General features: G+C 49.3%; 1 protein-coding gene across 1 annotated transcript in view; it reads right to left on the reverse strand.

The window, feature by feature from the left end:
* Positions 1-5,238: 5,238 nt before the first annotated feature.
* Positions 5,239-19,672, reverse strand: part of MYO15A (myosin XVA) — an 86,400-nt gene continuing 71,966 nt past the window's right edge. Inside the window, exons 59-64 of the mRNA XM_069735648.1 lie at positions 19,434-19,594; positions 15,034-15,167; positions 12,069-12,202; positions 11,636-11,769; positions 11,178-11,318; positions 5,239-5,543 (exon numbers count right to left, since the gene is read on the reverse strand). Of these exons, the coding sequence (XP_069591749.1) occupies positions 5,442-5,543; positions 11,178-11,318; positions 11,636-11,769; positions 12,069-12,202; positions 15,034-15,167; positions 19,434-19,594 (806 nt within the window). The 3' untranslated portion in view covers positions 5,239-5,441. The remainder of the gene's footprint in view (positions 5,544-11,177; positions 11,319-11,635; positions 11,770-12,068; positions 12,203-15,033; positions 15,168-19,433; positions 19,595-19,672) is intronic.

A 19,672-nucleotide genomic window follows, 5' to 3' on the forward strand; every position in this document is an offset into this window, starting at 1 on the left:
TGCCAGAAAGAGAGCTCTGTTATAACCTGTGCCAGAGTGCTGCTATAACCTGTGCCAGAAAGAGAGCGCTGCTATAACCTGTGCCAGAAAGAGAGCTCTGTTATAACCTGTGCCAGAGTGCTGCTATAACCTGTGCCAGAAAGAGAGCGCTGCTATAACCTGTGCCAGAAAGAGAGCTCTGTTATAACCTGTGCCAGAGTGCTGCTATAACCTGTGCCAGAAAGAGAGCGCTGCTATAACCTGTGCCAGAAAGAGAGCTCTGTTATAACCTGTGCCAGAGTGCTGCTATAACCTGTGCCAGAAAGAGAGTGCTACTATAAACTGTCAGGAAGAGAACGCTGCTATAACCTGTGCCAGAAAGAGAGCGCTGCTATAAACTGTCAGGAAGAGAGCGTTGTTTAAACTGCTAGAAAGAGAGCGCTACTATAAACTGCCAGAAAGAGAGTACTGCTATAAACTACCAGAAAGAGAGCGCTACTGTAAACTGTCAGTATGAGAGCGCTGCTATAAACTGCCAGAAAGAGAGTACTGCTATAAACTGCCAGAAAGAGAGCGCTACTATAACCTGTGCCAGAAAGAGAGCGCTGCTATAACCTGTGACAGAAAGAGAGCGCTGCTAGAAAAAGTCAGTGAGTTCACCGCAGATCATTCTCGCGGTGATGAGGTCACCACAATTCAGCCCAGCTGGGCCCGGAGCCTCAGTGACCCACGGTAACTCCCGGGTCACACATTCACCAGCGGTTCTCAGCCTGGACGGTCGAATCTTGGCACCGACCAGGTTGAAAACTATTTACCCCCAGACATGGATTATGATGTGGGACAGAACGACAGAAAGGTGAGGGGTATTGTTGTGTTTTATTTTTGTTTTATTACAGGAGATGAAGTGGAATTAGGCATTTGGTGAGTAACTGTGTTTGTTACTTTTTAGACTGGGGGGACAATATCTATTGCCTCTTACCAGCCTGAGAATACCAGCCTCCAGCTGTCTGCTTTAATTTGGCTGGTTGTCAAAAATGAGGCGGACCCCACGCTGTTTTTTTTAAAAATTATTTACATAATGAAAAAACAGCCTAGGGACTCCTCTATTCTTGATAACCAGCCTTGCTGAAGCTGAGGGTTGCAGCCCACAGCTATCAGTTTTGCCTGGCTGGTTATAAAAAGTACAGGGGAATCCCACCTTATTTTTTTTTTTTAAATAATTATTTATTTACAGCGCAGGTGGCGGCTGATGAATACTTCTATCAGCCGCCACCTGCTTTTACTGTTATCAGTTGAATACAACTCTCAACATTCTCCCCTGCTAGCGCTGATCGTTGGGAGAACAGTGGAGAATGATGAGAGCTGTCTTTAGCACCAGGCGTCGGGGAACAGCGCTTACTGTACCGCTGATTTCCTGGCGCCGGTATGTGTCACACTCATGACACACATGTCAACGGTGTGCACATGTGCGGTATTTTTTGAGGACCGTGTTTCTGTTAAAAAACGGACATGTCAGTTTTGCACACGGACAGACAGTTCATGGAAACACACTCACATGCCGTAAAAAGACTCCTCCTGTAAACAGTGTCTGCAAGAGTGCCCCACATATAGGGTCATCAAGAGAAGGCCCCCACAACCAGTGCCAGAAAGACAGCATCCCCATAACCAGTGCCAGAGTGGGTGCCCCCATAAATAAGCGCCAGAAAGAGAGTACACCTATAAACAGTGCCATACAGTGCTGTCATAAATCGTGTCCCCATAAGTAGCGACAGTCATATCAATTTTTGTTTGACCCCTTTTCCATACCTGTAGGGGGGAAATGGTTGTGACGGGTTTTAGTTCTGCCCAATTATCTCAGGTGATGGCATCCAACGCAGCTAATTCTCCCCCCTCGTTGGCGCCGCTGGCATCGTAGTGCGTCCTCCTGTCCTGCTTTGAACCTCGCAGTTTTTCTCCTCGCTGATCTGCCAGTTTGATTAAGCCGACAGGACCTGCTCCCCGATCCACTGTGACAGGTTCACTGTTCACACAAAATCTCGCCTTTGTTGCTACGCAGAACGCCCCGGGCAACACAGGGTTAAACCAGCATGAACGTGCATGTGTCATTACCGCTGCATGGATGATCCCGACCCTCGTTTCCTGACTCCTACGCGCCAGATTACTTGCCAACATCATATATACAATGCCTTAAAAAAAGTATTCATACCCCGTGAACTTTTCCACGTTCTGTTATGTTTCATCCGCGAACTTAAATGTATTTTATTGGTTGGTATTTAACGTGTTACCGACACTAATTAACAAGTATTTGTGACAAGGAAATGGTACATGGTTAATATTTAACTAAAGATTGTGAGGTGCATTTGTTTTCAGCCCCTTGTAGTCTGATACTCCTAAATAAAATCCTGAGTGACTAATCCGCCTGCCGAAGTCGCACAATTAGTACATTGCATCCACCTGGGTATAATGTCTTCTCAGTATAACTACAGCTGCTCTGTGAAGGCCTCGGAGGTTTGTGTGAGAACATTAGGGATCAAATAGTATCACGAAAACCAAGGAGCTCACCAGACAGGTCAGGGATAAAGTAGTGGAGAAAAGCAAAGCAGGGTTAGGTTATAAAAAAAAATAGCCCAAGCTCTGAACATCTCACGAACCACTGATCAATCCATCATCCAGAAATGGAAGGAGTATGGCACAACTGTAACCCTAACAAGACATGTCCATCCACCTAAGCTGACATAACGAAGCACAGAGAGGACTAAATTAGAGAAGCAAGCATGAGGCCTAAGGTCACTCTGGAGGAGCTGCAGAGATCCACAGCTCGTGTGGGAGAATCTGTCCACAGGTCAACTATTATGTGTATACTCCACAATCATGGCCTTTAAGGAAGAGAGGCAAGAAGAAAGTCATTTTTGAAAGTCATAGGAAATCTCGCTTGACGTTTGCAAAAAGCCATGTAGAGGACACATCGAGCATGTGGAAGAAGGGGCTCTGGTCAAATGAGACAAATGAGGATTTATTGGGCTAAATGCATGTGTGGTGTAAAAGTAACAGAACACATCACCCTGAAAAAAAAAAACATCCCCACCATCACACATGGTGGCAGCATCATGCTGTGGGGAGGCTTTTCTTCAGCAGGGGCAGGGAAGCTCTTCAGAGTTGATGGGAAGGTCGATCGCACTAACTAGAGGGCAATCCTGGAGGAAAACCTGTTAAAGGCTGCAAAAGACTTGAGACTGGGGGCGTAGGTTCACCTTCCTGCAGGACACTGACCCTAAAAGCAATCAATTGGAGAGCTGGAGTGAAATGCGTTGTGCTTCATCCAGGCCTGCAAGTGTTGGCCAATGGGTGCACAGTTTTCCAGGCAATACCTCCCTTTACTTTCAGAATTGTGTGGCCATTGGCTACCTAATAAGACAGCATGAACAATTAAGGGTGCACACAATGTGTGTCCAATTATAAACTGAGTGGCCATTGGCCGGCGCAGGTTGGCGACATTTTGGCCACGCAATGTCGTTATCTCCTGCTGTATCCAGTGTCAAATAATGGGGATAGTACCTTCTATAAATTCAGTACTTGCTCTAAATTATTACCTTATAGTTTGGGTAAAACATTTATTCAACAGTTAATAGAAGACAAAAAAAAAATATTTTATTACAACAGAGTGAAAAAAAAACAACTATTACAAAATTGAATCTCAGTTACACAAAAATACACAAGTTATAAAACCAACAAAAATGACTAAAAAAAATAAGACACAAGTGGAAAAAGAGCATTCATTTATAGGAACAGTCCAAAAACAGAACATTTGGTTATGTCAATCAAACCCCTGTGACCCTGAGACTCCCCTCTAATGCAACAGTTTCTGTACAAGAAAAAGTTGTGTGTTCTGAAAAAAAACTAAAATTTGTAATACAAAAATAATATAATGGGACATAATTTCAGTGCAAATGATTCCTGGGCAAGATTCGTAAGTCCTGCAAATCCCAACCTATGATTTTCATGCAGTGCGGACACAGGAGAAGAAAGCCGAGGTCACATCTGTAAGTATGATGGGTGTAATTCCTAAAAATTAATAGATGGCTGTAGTTACCACTAGTTCAGTGCATACAATCTTATTATTAAGTTCAATGCATAAACTGTATGCAATGAGCTCCCCCTAGTGGTGGCTGCAGACAGGATCTTATCATGTACCTCTGTATACAGGGAGCTTCCCCTAGTGGTGGCTGCAGACACGATCTTATTTTTTCTGTATACAGGGAGCTCCCCCTAGTGGTGGCTGCAGACAGGATCTTATCATGTACCTCTGTATACAGGGAGCTCCTCCTAGTGGTGGCTGCAGACAGGATCTTATCATGTACCTCTGTATACAGGGAGCTCCTCCTAGTGGTGGCTGCAGACACGATCTTATTTTTTCTGTATACAGGGAGCTCCCCCTAGTGGTGGCTGCAGACAGGATCTTATCATGTACCTCTGTATACAGGGAGCTCCTCCTAGTGGTGGCTGCATACAGGATCTTATCATGTATCTCTGTATACAGGGAGCCCCCCTAGTGGTGGCTGCAGACAGGATCTTATCATGTATCTCTGTATACAGGGAGCTCCCCCTAGTGGTGACTGCAGACAGGATCTTATCATGTATCTCTGTATACAGGGAGCTCCCCCTAGTGGTGGCTGCAGACAGAATCTTATCATGTATCTCTGTATACAGGGAGCTCCCCCCAGTGGTGGCTGCAGACAGGATCTTATCATGTATCTCTGTATACAGGGAGCTCCCCCTAGTGGTGGCTGCAGACATGATCTTATCATGTATCTCTGTATACAGGGAGCTCCCCCTAGTGGTGACTGCAGACAGGATCTTATCATGTATCTCTGTATACAGGGAGCTCCCCCTAGTGGTGGCTGCAGACAGGATCTTATCATGTATCTCTGTATACAGGGAGCTCCCCCTAGTGGTGGCTGCAGACAGAATCCTAGGGGATTTTGTGCTCTGTATCAGACAAATAGTGATCTGGCCGCCATAAATATATATTAGAGAATTAGGCACCAAATATTGGACCTAATAAAAAATAGTGAGAAAAAAATCATATTCACTGACTGAAAATAAAAAACACCTAGGGGGACCTGTGACAGTGATAAAAGCCAAATAGATTGTAATCATAAAATGATGTGTTGATTACAAGATGGCATCCCAAATTTGCTAACATGCTCCTGTGAGGGGGAACCCTGCAAAGGTGCACGTCATCTATTGGGGGGGGGGGGGGGGGGGGGCATCCATCCTGAATCGGGGGTCCTTCTATCCATAGGCCCCATAGCAGATGCTATGGTAAGTTTGCCCTTGCCTACCTCTAGTATCATGCACACATTTGGGGCACGAGTGGGGGTACGTTAATGTGTACGAGTCATCCAGTGCCAAAATCTAAAGTGCAGAGTGTCACCGTCTAGTCCTGGCCATTCCGGTGGCATTCAGAGAAGCGTGATCTCACTGGGTGGCAGCGTGAGCCGCTTATCACGACTTAGGAGAAGGTTTTCCATGTGGACTGCGACCACCCGGCATAACTCCAAGCCCTGTAGGAAAACGAGATGAAGTTGTTAGAAGAGGCACTGAAATAATGCGCCCCCTACAGGTGGGAATAATGCGCCCCCTACAGGTGGGAATAATGCGCCCCCTACAGGTGGGAATAATGCGCCCCCTACAGGTGGAAATAATGCGCCCCCTACAGATGGGAATAATGCGCCCCCTACAGGTGGGAATAATGCGCCCCCTACAGGTGGAAATAATGCGCCCCCTACAGGTGGGAATAATGCGCCCCCTACAGGTGGGAATAATGCGCCCCCTACAGGTGGAAATAATGCGCCCCCTACAGGTGGGAATAATGCGCCCCCTACAGGTGGAAATAATGCGCCCCCTACAGATGGGAATAATGCGCCCCCTACAGGTGGGAATGGAGATGATGACCTCAGATGTCAATGATATATGATTATTAGGGTGCAATAATAATGATATTCAGTCGGAGACATGATATAATGCTTCACCACATTACCAGGGTCCTAAACTTTCGTGAAATGTTATTGTGAGGACACGGTGTGGCTTTCTACAGTATGACATGTCTCATTTGTGCTTTATTTCAAGGCAGGTGCCTTTCTGCAGCCCTATCTAAGGCCTCCTTCACACGTCCTGAAGATTTTGGTACTTGAAAAATGAGGTGAGAGCTGTGGTCCGTGTCCGTGTGCTGTCCTTGTCCGTGTGCTGTCCGTGCCCGTGTGCGGTCAATGTCCGTGTGTGGTCAATGTCCGTGTGCTGTCAATGTCCGTGTGCTGTCAATGTCCGTGTGCTGTCAATGTCCGTGTGCTGTCAATGTCTGTGTGCTGTCAATGTCCGTGTGCTGTCAATGTCCGTGTCCGTGTGCTGTCCGTGTCCGTGTGCTGTCCGTGTCCGTGTGCTGTCCGTGTCCGTGTGCTGTCCTTGTCCGTGTGCTGTCCTTGTCCGTGTGCGGTCATTGTCCGTGTGCGGTCATTGTCCGTGTGCTGTCCATGTCCGTGTGCTGTCCATGTCCGTGTGCTGTCCATGTCCGTGTGCTGTCCTTGTCCGTGTGCTGTCCTTGTCCGTGTGCTGTCCTTGTCCGTGTGCTGTCCTTGTCCGTGTGCTGTCAATGTCCGTGTGCTGTCCTTGTCCGTGTGCTGTCCTTGTCCGTGTGCTGTCCTTGTCCGTGTGCTGTCAATGTCCGTGTGCTGTCAATGTCCGTGTGCTGTCAATGTCCGTGTGCTGTCCTTGTCCGTGTGCTGTCCTTGTCCGTGTGCTGTCCTTGTCCGTGTGCTGTCCGTGCCCGTGTGCGGTCAATGTCCGTGTGTGGTCAATGTCCGTGTGCTGTCCGTGTCCGTGTGCTGTCCGTGTCCGTGTGCTGTCAATGTCCGTGTGCTGTCATTGTCCATGTGCTGTCAATGTCCGTGTGCTGTCAATGTCCGTGTGCTGTCAATGTCCGTGTGCTGTCCATGTCCGTGTGCGGTCCTTGTCCGTGTGCTGTCCTTGTCCGTGTGCGGTCATTGTCCATGTGCTGTCCATGTCCGTGTGCTGTCCATGTCCGTGTGCTGTCCATGTCCGTGTGCTGTCCTTGTCCGTGTGCTGTCCTTGTCCGTGTGCTGTCCTTTTCTGTGTGCGGTCCTTGTCCGTGTGCTGTCAATGTCCGTGTGCTGTCAATGTCCGTGTGCTGTCCATGTCCGTGTGCTGTCCATGTCCATGTCCGTGTGCTGTCCATGTCCGTGTGTTGTCCATGTCCGTGTGCTTTCCATGTCCGTGTGCTGTCCGTGTCCTGTCCATGTCCGTGTGCTGTCAATGTCCATGTGCTGTCCTTGTCCGTGTGCTGTCCTTGTCCGTGTGCTGTCCATGTCCGTGTGCTGTCCATGTCCGTGTGCTGTCCGTGTGCTGTCCATGTCTGTGTGCTGTCCGTGTGCTGTCCGTGTGCTGTCCGTGTCCGTGTGCTGTCCTTGTCCGTGTGCTGTCCATGTCCGTGTGCTGTCCATATCCGTGTGCTGTCCATGTCCGTGTGCTGTCCATGTCCGTGTGCTGTCCGTGTGCTGTCCATGTCCGTGTGCTGTCCTTGTCCGTGTGCTGTCCGTGTGCTGTCCATGTCCGTGTGCTGTCCTTGTCCGTGTGCTGTCCTTGTCCGTGTGCTGTCCTTGTCCGTGCTGTCCATGTCCGTGTGCTGTCCTTGTCCGTGTGCTGTCCTTGTCCGTGTGCTGTCAATGTCCGTGTGCTGTCCTTGTCCGTGTGCTGTCAATGTCCGTGTGCTGTCAATGTCCGTGTGCTGTCCATGTCCGTGTGCTGTCCATGTCCGTGTGTTGTCCATGTCCGTGTGCTGTCCATGTCCGTGTGTTGTCCATGTCCGTGTGCTTTCCATGTCCGTGTGCTGTCCGTGTCCTGTCCATGTCCGTGTGCTGTCAATGTCCATGTGCTGTCCTTGTCCGTGTGCTGTCCTTGTCCGTGTGCTGTCCATGTCCGTGTGCTGTCCATGTCCGTGTGCTGTCCGTGTGCTGTCCGTGTGCTGTCCGTGTCCGTGTGCTGTCCTTGTCCGTGTGCTGTCCATGTCCGTGTGCTGTCCATATCCGTGTGCTGTCCATGTCCATGTGCTGTCCATGTCCGTGTGCTGTCCGTGTGCTGTCCATGTCCGTGTGCTGTCCATGTCCGGGTGCTGTCCGTGTGCTGTCCATGTCCGTGTGCTGTCCATGTCCGTGTGCTGTCCATGTCCGTGTGCTGTCCTTGTCCGTGTGCTATCCGTGTCCGTGTGCTGTCCGTGTCCGTGTGCTGTCTGTGTCCTGTCCATGTGCTGTCCGTGTGCTGTCCATGTCCGTGTGCTGTCCGTGTCCTGTCCATGTCCGTGTGCTGTCCGTGTGCTGTCCATGTCCGTGTGCTGTCCGTGTGCTGTCCATGTCCGTGTGCTGTCCGTGTGCTGTCCATATCCGTGTGCTGTCCGTGTGACATGCATGGAATGAAATGCAGCATAAAAATTAAAGCGTGTTTTGTATTAAAGATAATCAAGGATGGAGATAGATAACGAAAAGGAACATGATAGATAGATTGATCAATATATAGATGTCAGTGTGCTATACAATAAATGCTTTGTGTTTTTTAATTTGTTTTTTTATTAAAACAAAAATTAATTAATTTTAAAAAAAATGACGCAGGTTCCCACGTAATTTTCTTAACTAACAAAGGGAAAGCCGAAGGCTGGGGGCAGATATTAATAATCTGGGAAAGGGGCCATTAGCCCTGATTGTCCCCAGGCTATTAATAATAACTCACAGCTGTTTGCTTAGCCTTTACTGGTTAGTCTATGGGGCACACCAGAAAAAAAAATTACATAGGATCTTACTATGCAAATTGTCTCTTCCGAGAGGAAGAGAACTAGAACTCTAGTGCCACCTATTGGAAGTAGCAATCCTAACAGTCAATGTCGACCTTTTAACGAACCTTGACAAGGCTCGTTAAAGGGTCAACATTGACTGTTAGGATTGCTACTTCCAATAAGTGACACTAGAGTTCTAGTCCTCTTCCTCTCGGAAGAGACAATTTGCAAATTTCCCAGAGGAGCATTGCGGCTTTAAGTCTCCTCACCTCGACATGTCACTCTGCGCAAGGAGAAACGATACTTCTTGGATGTAGGATCCTACTATAAATTCTAACCAGCAAAGGCTAAACAGACAGCTGTGGGCTGATATTAATAGCCAGGGAAGGGGCTATGGATATTGGCTCCCTCCCAGGCTACCAACATCAGCACTCAGCTGCCCCAGAAATGGCGCATCTATAAGGCACTTATCCTCGCTCTTGCCACTTGCCCTGGGGCGGTGGCAAGGGGGTAATAGGGTTGGGGTTGATGTCTGCTTTTTTATTGCCTCTGACATCAAGCACAGGGGTTACTAATGGGGAGGCGTCTATTAGACCCTTATTACTAACCCCATAATCAAAAAGGATTTTATTCAGGCTGTGTTTTCTTTTCAATTTTTTCAATGGGGTTAGTATCGGTGGCATCTTATAGACTCCTCAACATTACTAACCCCTGGGCTTGATGTCACCTGACATACAACCCCAACCCTATTACCCCCTTGCCACCACAGAAGGTGGGAAGAGCGAGGCTAAGCACCAGATTTGGCACAGCTTATGGATGCTTCATTTCTGGGGTGGCTGAGGGCTCATGTTATTAGCTTGGGAGGGGAGCCAATATCCCTGGCTATTAATATCAGCCCTCAGCTGTATGTTTAGCCTTTGCTGGTGTGAATTTATAGGGGGAACCTATATCATTTTTTTCTAGGGTAACCGTAAACTAACCAGTAAAGGGTAAGCAAATAGCTGTGAGTTGTTATTAATAGCCTGGGAACTTTTTGGGATATTGTCCCCTTTCCATGCTAAATCACATCAGCCCTCAGCCATAGACTTTACCTCTGATGGTTATCAAAATAACATGGGAGCCCATACCAATTTTTTTTATTCTTAATTTTGCACACGATGTACACAGCGGGTGCTGAATACAACTCCCATCTTTGTCGCCTGGTCGCACTGAGCTCAGGGAGACCAGGCGAGACTGAACAGAGCTGTCTTTGGCACGCGATAACTAGGAACAGCGCTAACTGTACGGCTTTTTCCAAGGCGCCGGTACATGTCATGCTGATGACACACGGATGTGTGGGGAGTTTTTCTGCCCGTGCTGCTGATAAAAAACAGACGTCAGCTTGTTTTTCACATGGACATGGTAAATTTGAAAAACATGACATGTGCGCCCCATCATTGACTACATTGGGTGTACATGTGTCCCTAATTGCAGTCCTTAAAAAACGGACTATGTACGGACATGAAAAACGGTGAAGTGGGCCTAATGTGTGTGGTGGTGTCATTACCCTTATAGCAGAAGTTAGAAGAAATATAGGGTATGTTGAATTTTAACATGCCCAATCCTTTATTTTAATGGGAGATAAGCAGCTGCCATAGGCATACTGTGTTTCTGCACACAGAAGACATGCGAGCAGAGCATTTATGTATTTGGGGGAGAGGTCAGGGTTGATGGTGACAATTATTGCATGTGTATAGACGCCTTTACTGTATATGTGCCACCATTACTCCAAATTTACAATTCTGCTAACGACCCTAAATGATGAGATGGGTTTAATGACTATTATTGGTGAATGATAAGTGGAAACTAGTAACGTACCCACCGCTACCGGCTCTGACTCGGGGTCCACAGGCAAAGTAGAAGACAAGAAGTGACATGAGAGCTCCCACAGACAGAAGAGACAAGTTATAAAGATGGAAGCAGGAGAAAACTTTATATCGAAGCAAAATATTTATTATTAATTTCATCACGGAAAACAATGAGCCGACCCCTTGTATGAGGATTAAATAAACGTTTTCCAGATTTCTAAGATACTTTGCGTTTTCAATCCTCACTACTTTGAGGATCTCTGTTTACAGTCAGATAAGGGCTTTCTAGTTTACATTTTCAGTTCCGTTCACTGACAGCAAGCAAAGATCCTGATAATGGTGAGGAACTGACCCGCAAGATGTGCAGAACATCCTTATGCACTGACTGATGGCTCTGATAGCTACTTTTATACTACGAGGATGGGAAAAGGGTAACTAAGTGCTATTTCGGCAATGGTTCGATTGCATGGGTGCTAGATGACGCAGCGTATGACAGGCAGCCGCTGCTTTACCTGCTCCAGCTGCAGCTGCGTTACCCGCTGTGACATCATATCTCCCAGCATGATGTCAACGTAAGGGTAGCTGAGCCCCGGGGCGGGACGCTGCGTCCTAGTGCTCTGGATATCCTTCAGAGGGAACGTCACCATCAGCTCCTGGAAAACAGCAATAAACGTGACCGGATACAATCCCTGCGTATTGTTCTTTGTGAATTGGGAAGGTTCCATTGTTCGGACAGTGGTCATACAAATACATTATTAGGGCGACCCCTTTAGGTTTTATCTTTTTGGGGAAAAAAAAAACAATACAGTTCTGAGTGCAGATGTTGCTTTATGGAAGCACCATATGGCGGCACTTAGAGTGCATATGGAATATGGACTGGTAGGGCCTGTGTGTACCGCCATACGGGCTCTGGGTGTGGCTTTACTGTGCGCACGGACCCCCAGGGTCAGTCATCGCCCCAGATACATACGTGCGTTTCTTTGTTGAGGAAGTTCAGGCCGTTCTGATTGATGGCCAGGATGCACGGAGAGATGACCATGTTGTTACTGCAACTTTGGATGTAGAAGAAAGAGGAGCCGGACATGGGGAAGGCACTGACCAGACCTGCGGGAAGAAGCCGGCAATGTATGAGCTCAGCCCTGACAGTCGGGCAATGGCTTATGTAACAATTTCCGCAAGGGAAAGTTCACTTGCAAAATCTGGAAGAGAATAGACACTCCGCGGATATACACTGTTTTATGGCAGGATCCTGGCACAGTCCTGCCGGGCAATAGGGGCAGTCGCCGCCGCCGCCGCCATGGAGAATTATCTGCGCTCCATTGCTCATAACTGGAGCAATTCTGCCGTAAGAAGCAAATCTAGGAATTGCCAGTTAAGCGATATAAGTGTTAGTCATTAATTACCTAAGAACTGAGCCCGTCCCTGGTGCGGACTGAGAGGCTGGATCTGCTGCATATGATGCATCACCATGTTCAGCCAGGACTGAGGCTTCACCACCTTGTAGTACTGGCTGGGGATGTAGTCCTGCACCTCCCGCCTGCAGAAGAAGGGACACAGGGACTTATTCAAGACACTGTGTGGAGGCTGTGCTGTATGTGGAGGCTGTGCTGTATGTGGAGGCTGTGCTGTATGTGGAGGCTGTGCTACATGTGGAGGCTGTGCTACATGTGGAGGCTGTGCTACATGTGGAGGCTGTGCTGTATGTGGAGGCTGTGCTGTATGTGGAGGCTGTGCTGTATGTGGAGGCTGTGCTATATGTGGAGGCTGTGCTACATGTGGAGGCTGTGCTACATGTGGAGGCTGTGCTACATGTGGAGGCTGTGCTGTATGTGGAGGCTGTACTGTATGCGGAGGCTGTGCTACATGTGGAGGCTGTGCTGTATGCGGAGGCTGTGTTACATGCGGAGGCTGTGCTACATGTGGAGGCTGTGCTGTATGTGGAGGCTGTGCTGTATGCGGAGGCTGTGCTGTATGTGGAGGCTCTGTTACATGCGGAGGCTGTGCTACATGTGGAGGCTGTGCTACATGTGGAGGCTGTGCTGCATGTGGAGGCTGTGTTGCATGTGGAGGCTGTGCTATATGTGGAGGCTGTTACATGCGGAGGCTGTGCTATAAGTGGAGGCTGTGCTACATGTGGAGGCTGTGCTGTATGCGGAGGCTGTGCTACATGTGGAAGCTGTGCTACATGTGGAGGCTGTGCTACATGTGGAGGCTGAGCTGCATGTGGAGGCTGTGCTGTATGCGGAGGCTGTGCTGCATGTGGAGGCTGTGCTGTATGTGGAGGCTGTGCTGTATGTGGAGGCTGTGCTATATGTGGAGGCTGTGCTACATGTGGAGGCTGTGCTGTATGCGGAGGCTGTGCTACATGTGGAAGCTGTGCTACATGTGGAGGCTGTGCTACATGTGGAGGCTGAGCTGCATGTGGAGGCTGTGCTGCATGTGGAGGCTGTGCTGCATGTGGACGCTGTGCTGCATGTGGACGCTGTGCTGTATGTGGAGGCTGTGCTGTATGTGGAGGCTGTGCTATATGTGGAGGCTGTTACATGCGGAGGCTGTGCTACATGTGGAGGCTGTGCTGTATGCGGAGGCTGTGCTACATGTGGAGGCTGTGCTGTATGTGGAGGCTGTGCTACATGTGAAGGCTGTGCTACATGTGGAGGCTGTGCTGTATGTGGAGGCTGTGCTGTATGTGGAGGCTGTGCTGTATGCAGAGGCTGTGCTGTATGCGGAGGCTGTGCTGTATGTGGAGGCTCTGTTACATGCAGAGGCTGTGCTACATGTGGAGGCTCTGTTACATGTGGAGGCTGTGCTGTATGTGGAGGCTGTGCTGTATGTGGAGGCTGTGCTGTATGTGGAGGCTGTGCTATATGTGGAGGCTGTTACATGCGGAGGCTGTGCTACATGTGGAGGCTGTGCTACATGTGGAGGCTGTGCTATATGTGGAGGCTGTTACATGCGGAGGCTGTGCTACATGTGGAGGCTGTGCTACATGTGGAGGCTGTGCTATATGTGGAGGCTGTTACATGCGGAGGCTGTGCTACATGTGGAGGCTGTGCTACATGTGGAGGCTGTGCTACATGTGGAGGCTGTGCTGCATGTGGAGGCTCTGTTACATGCGGAGGCTGTGCTACATGTGGAGGCTGTGCTACATGTGGAGGCTGTGCTGTATGTGGAGGCTGTGCTGTATGTGGAGGCTGTGCTATATGTGGAGGCTGTTACATGCGGAGGCTGTGCTATATGTGGAGGCTGTGCTACATGTGGAGGCTGTGCTGTATGCGGAGGCTGTGCTATATGTGGAGGCTGTGCAATATGTAGAGGCTGTGCAATATGTGGAGGCTGTGCTATATGTGGAGGCTGTGCTACATGCGGAGGCTGTGCTACATGTGGAGGCTGTGCTACATGTGGAGGCTGTGCTGTATGTGGAGGCTGTGCTGTATGCGGAGGCTGTGCTGTATGTGGAGGCTCTGTTACATGCGGAGGCTGTGCTACATGTGGAGGCTGTGCTACATGTGGAGGCTGTGCTGCATGTGGAGGCTGTGCTGCATGTGGAGGCTGTGCTTTATGTGGAGGCTGTGCTGTATGTGGAGGCTGTGCTATATGTGGAGGCTGTTACATGCGGAGGCTGTGCTACATGCGGAGGCTGTGTTGTATGTGGAGGCTGTGCTATATGTGGAGGCTGTGTTACATGCGGAGGCTGTGCTATATGTGGAGGCTGTGCTACATGTGGAGGCTGTGCTGTATGTGGAGGCAGTGCTGTATGTGGAGGCTGTGCTACATGTGGAGGCTGTGCTGTATGTGGAGGCTGTGCTATATATGGAGGCTGTGCTACATGTGGAGACTGTGCTGTATGTGGAGGCTGTGCTGTATGTGGAAGCTGTGCTGTATGTGGAGGCTGTGCTACATGTGGAGGCTGTGCTGTATGTGGAGGCTGTGCTATAAATGTAGGCTTTGCTATATATGGAGGCTGTGCTGTATGTGGAGGCTGTGCTACATGTGGAGGCTGTGCTACATGTGGAGGCTGTGCAACATGTGGAGGCTGTGCTGTATGTGGACACTGCTGTATGTGGAGGCTGTGCTACATGTGGAGGCTGTGCTGTATTTGGAGGCTGTGCTATATGTGGAGGCTGTGCTACATGTGGAGGCTGTGCTATGTATGGAGGCTTTGCAACATGTGGAGGCTGTGCTGTATGTGGAGGCTTTGCACGTGGAGGCTGTGCTACATGTGGAGGCTGTGCTACATGTGGAGGCTGTGCTGTATGTGGAGGCTTTTCAATAATTGGAGGCTGTACTATATTTGCTATATCAAGCAGGATGAATAGAATATACAGGGAACCAGGTGAATAAGATAGTGAGGAGGAGGATACGCACGCAGTCGGCAGGTACACGCTGTCCTTGGCACGATGCTGCAAAGCTGCCAGTCTCGATATCTGCTGAAACTGCGGCTCGGTGGGTTTAGCATGAGAAAAAACATTGAAAAGTCCTTTCAAGTAATCCGGTAACACCTGAGGAGCAAGAACACCCCAACATGAAGATGAAGACCACCAACTGTCAGTGTCATTATCCTGTACCCCGAGTGTCACCGTCATTATCCTGCACCCCGAGTGTCAGTGTCATTATCCTGTACCCCGAGTGTCAGCGTCATTATCCTGTACCCCGAGTGTCAGTGTCTTTATCCTGTACCCCGAGTGTCAGTGTTATTATCCTGTACCCCGAGTGTCAGGGTCATTATCCTGTACCCCGAGTGTCAGCGTCATTATCCTGTACCCCGAGTGTCAGCGTCATTATCCTGTACCCCGAGTGTCAGTGTCTTTATCCTGTACCCCGAGTGTCAGTGTTATTATCCTGTACCCCGAGTGTCAGGGTCATTATCCTGTACCCCGAGTGTCAGCGTCATTATCCTGTACCCCGAGTGTCACCGTCATTATCCTGCACCCCGAGTGTCAGTGTCATTATCCTGTACCCCGAGTGTCAGCGTCATTATCCTGTACCCCGAGTGTCAGTGTCTTTATCCTGTACCCCGAGTGTCAGTGTTATTATCCTGTACCCCGAGTGTCAGGGTCATTATCCTGTACCCCGAGTGTCAGCGTCATTATCCTGTACCCCGAGTGTCAGCGTCATTATCCTGTACCCCGAGTGTCAGTGTCTTTATCCTGTACCCCGAGTGTCAGTGTTATTATCCTGTACCCCGAGTGTCAGCGTCATTATCCTGTACCCCGAGTGTCAGCGTCATTATCCTGTACCCTGAGTGTCAGCGTCATTATCCTGTACCCCGAGTGTCAGCGTCATTATCCTGTACCCCGAGTGTCAGTGTCATTATCCTGTACCCCGAGTGTCAGTGTCATCATCATGTACCCCAAGTGTCAGTGTCATTATCCTGTACCCCGAGTGTCAGTGTCATTATCCTGTACCCCGAGTGTCAGTGTCATCATCATGTACCCCAAGTGTCAGTGTCATTATCCTGTACCCCGAGTGTCAGTGCCATTATCCTGTAACCCAAATGTCAGTGTCATTATCCTGTACCCCGAGTGTCAGTGTCATTATCCTGTACCCCAAGTGTCAGTGTCATTATCCTGTACCCCAAGTGTCAGTGTCATTATCCTGTACCCCAAATGTCACCGTCATTATCCTGTACCCCGAGTGTCAGTGTCATTATCCTGTACCCCGAGTGTCAGTGTCATTATCCTGTACCCCCAGTGTCAGTGTCATTATACTGTACTCCAAGTGTCAGTGTCATTATCCTGTACCCCAAATTTCACCATCATTACCCTGTACCCCGAGTGTCAGTGTCACTATCCTGTACCCCAAGTGTCAGTGTCATTATCCTTTACCCCGAGTGTCAGTGTCATTATCCTGTACCCCGAGTGTCATTATCCTGTACCCCGAGTGTCAGTGTCATTATCCTGCACCCCAAGTGTCAGTGTTATTATCCTGTACCCCGAGTGTCAGTGCCATTATCCTGTACCCCGAGTGTCAGTGTCATTATCCTGTACCCCAAATTTCACCATCATTATCCTGTACCCCGAGTGTCAGTGTCACTATCCTGTACCCCAAGTGTCAGTGTCATTATCCTGTACCCCAAGTGTCAGTGTCATTATCCTGTACCCCAAGTGTCAGTGTCATTATCCTGTACCCCAAGTGTCAGTGTTATTATCCTGTACCCCGAGTGTCAGTGCCATTATCCTGTACCCCGAGTGTCAGTGTCATTATCCTGTACCCCAAATTTCACCATCATTATCCTGTACCCCGAGTGTCAGTGTCATTATCCTGTACCCCAAGTGTCAGTGTCATTATCCTGTACCCCAAGTGTCAGTGTCATTATCCTGTACCCCAAATGTCACCGTCATTATCCTTTACCCCGAGTGTCAGTGTCATTATCCTGTACCCCGAGTGTCAGTGTCATTATCCTGTACCCCGAGTGTCAGTGCCATTATCCTGTACCCCGAGTGTCAGTGTCATTATCCTGTACCCCAAATTTCACCATCATTATCCTGTACCCCGAGTGTCAGTGTCACTATCCTGTACCCCAAGTGTCAGTGTCATTATCCTGTACCCCGAGTGTCAGTGTCATTATCCTGCACCCCAAGTGTCAGTGTCATTATCCTGTACCCCGAGTGTCAGTGCCATTATCCTGTACCCCGAGTGTCAGTGTCATTATCCTGTACCCCAAATTTCACCATCATTATCCTGTACCCCGAGTGTCAGTGTCATTATCCTGTACCCCAAGTGTCAGTGTCATTATCCTGTACCCCAAGTGTCAGTGTCATTATCCTGTACCCCAAATGTCACCGTCATTATCCTTTACCCCGAGTGTCAGTGTCATTATCCTTTACCCCGAGTGTCAGTGTCATTATCCTGTACCCCGAGTGTCAGTGCCATTATCCTGTACCCCGAGTGTCAGTGTCATTATCCTGTACCCCAAATTTCACCATCATTATCCTGTACCCCGAGTGTCAGTGTCACTATCCTGTACCCCAAGTGTCAGTGTCATTATCCTGTACCCCAAGTGTCAGTGTCATTATCCTGTACCCCGAGTGTCAGTGTCATTATCCTGCACCCCAAGTGTCAGTGTCATTATCCTGTACCCCGAGTGTCAGTGCCATTATCCTGTACCCCGAGTGTCAGTGTCATTATCCTGTACCCCAAATTTCACCATCATTATCCTGTACCCCGAGTGTCAGTGTCATTATCCTGTACCCCAAGTGTCAGTGTCATTATCCTGTACCCCAAGTGTCAGTGTCATTATCCTGTACCCCAAATGTCACCGTCATTATCCTTTACCCCGAGTGTCAGTGTCATTATCCTGTACCCCGAGTGTCAGTGCCATTATCCTGTACCCCGAGTGTCAGTGTCATTATCCTGTACCCCGAGTGTCAGTGTCATTATCCTGTACCCCAAGTGTCAGTGTCATTATCCTGTACCCCGAGTGTCAGTGTCATTATCCTGTACCCCAAGTGTCAGTGTCATTATCCTGTACCCCAAGTGTCAGTGTCATTATCCTGTACCCCAAATGTCACCGTCATTATCCTGTACCCCGAGTGTCAGTGTCATTATCCTGTACCCCGAGTGTCAGTGTCATTATCCTGTACCCCGAGTGACACAGTAATTGTTATGAGGAGACATTACGATGCCCCCCATATACACATCCCTCTCGATGTAGATGAGGGACTTTCGGTGCCCCCCATATACACATCCCTCTTGATGTAGATGTAGGACGTTCGGTGCACCCCCATATACACATCCCTCTCGATGCAGATGAGGGACGTTCGGTGCCCCCCATATACACATCCCTCTCGATGTAGATGTAGGACGTTCGGTGCCCTCCATATACACATCCCTCTTGATGTAGATGTAGGACATTCGGTGCCCCCCATATACACATCCCTCTCGATGCAGATGAGGGACGTTCGGTGCCCCCATATACACATCCCTCTCGATGTAGATGTAGGACGTTCGGTGCCCCCCATATACACATCCCTCTCGATGCAGATGTAGGACATTCGGTGCCCCCCATATACACATCCCTCTCGATGCAGATGAGGGACGTTCGGTGCCCCCCATATACACATCCCTCTCGATGCAGATGTAGGACGTTCGGTGCCCCCATATACACATCCCTCTCGATGTAGATGTAGGACGTTCGGTGCCCCCCATATACACATCCCTCTCGATGCAGATGTAGGACATTCGGTGCCCCCCATATACACATCCCTCTCGATGTAGATGAGGGACGTTCGGTGCCCCCCATATACACAGCCCTCTCGATGTAGATGTAGGACATTCGGTGCCCCCCATATACACATCCCTCTCGATGTAGATGAGGGACGTTCGGTGCCCCCCATATACACAGCCCTCTTGATGTAGATGTAGGACGTTCGGTGCCCCCCATATACACATCCCTCTCGATGTAGATGAGGGATGTTCGGTGCCCCCCATATACACATCCCTCTCTATGTAGATGAGGGACGTTCGGTGCCCCCCATATACACATCCGTCTCGATGTAGATGAGGGACGTTCGGTGCCCCCCATATACACATCCCTCTCTATGTAGATGAGGGATGTTCGGTGACCCCCATATACACATCCCTCTCTATGTAGATGAGGAACGTTCGGTGCCCCCCATATACACATCCCTCTCGATGTAGATGAGGGACGTTCAGTGCCCCCCATATACACATCCCTCTCGATGTAGATGTAGGACGTTCGGTGCCCCCCATATACACAGCCCTCTCGATGTTGATGAGGGACGTTCGGTGCCCCCCTTACCTACCTGGTTATAGTGCATGGTCACATATAGCTCGTTTTCAAACTTGAGTGGCTGCGCCCAGATGACGCGTCTGAACCAGAACATGTAGTTACTGTCGATCTGCTCCATCTCCGCGGACACGTCCAGGATGTACTCCTTCCTGTTGATGGGTCTGACATTCTGACCTGCACACAACAACAATAAAGAAGACATCTCCTGTTGCAGCCTTACATACGTTGTCGGATCTCCAGTGAGTAGGACTA

The sequence above is a fragment of the Ranitomeya imitator genome, chromosome 7 (genome assembly GCF_032444005.1).
Source record: "Ranitomeya imitator isolate aRanImi1 chromosome 7, aRanImi1.pri, whole genome shotgun sequence".
Classification (NCBI taxonomy): domain Eukaryota; kingdom Metazoa; phylum Chordata; class Amphibia; order Anura; family Dendrobatidae; genus Ranitomeya; species Ranitomeya imitator.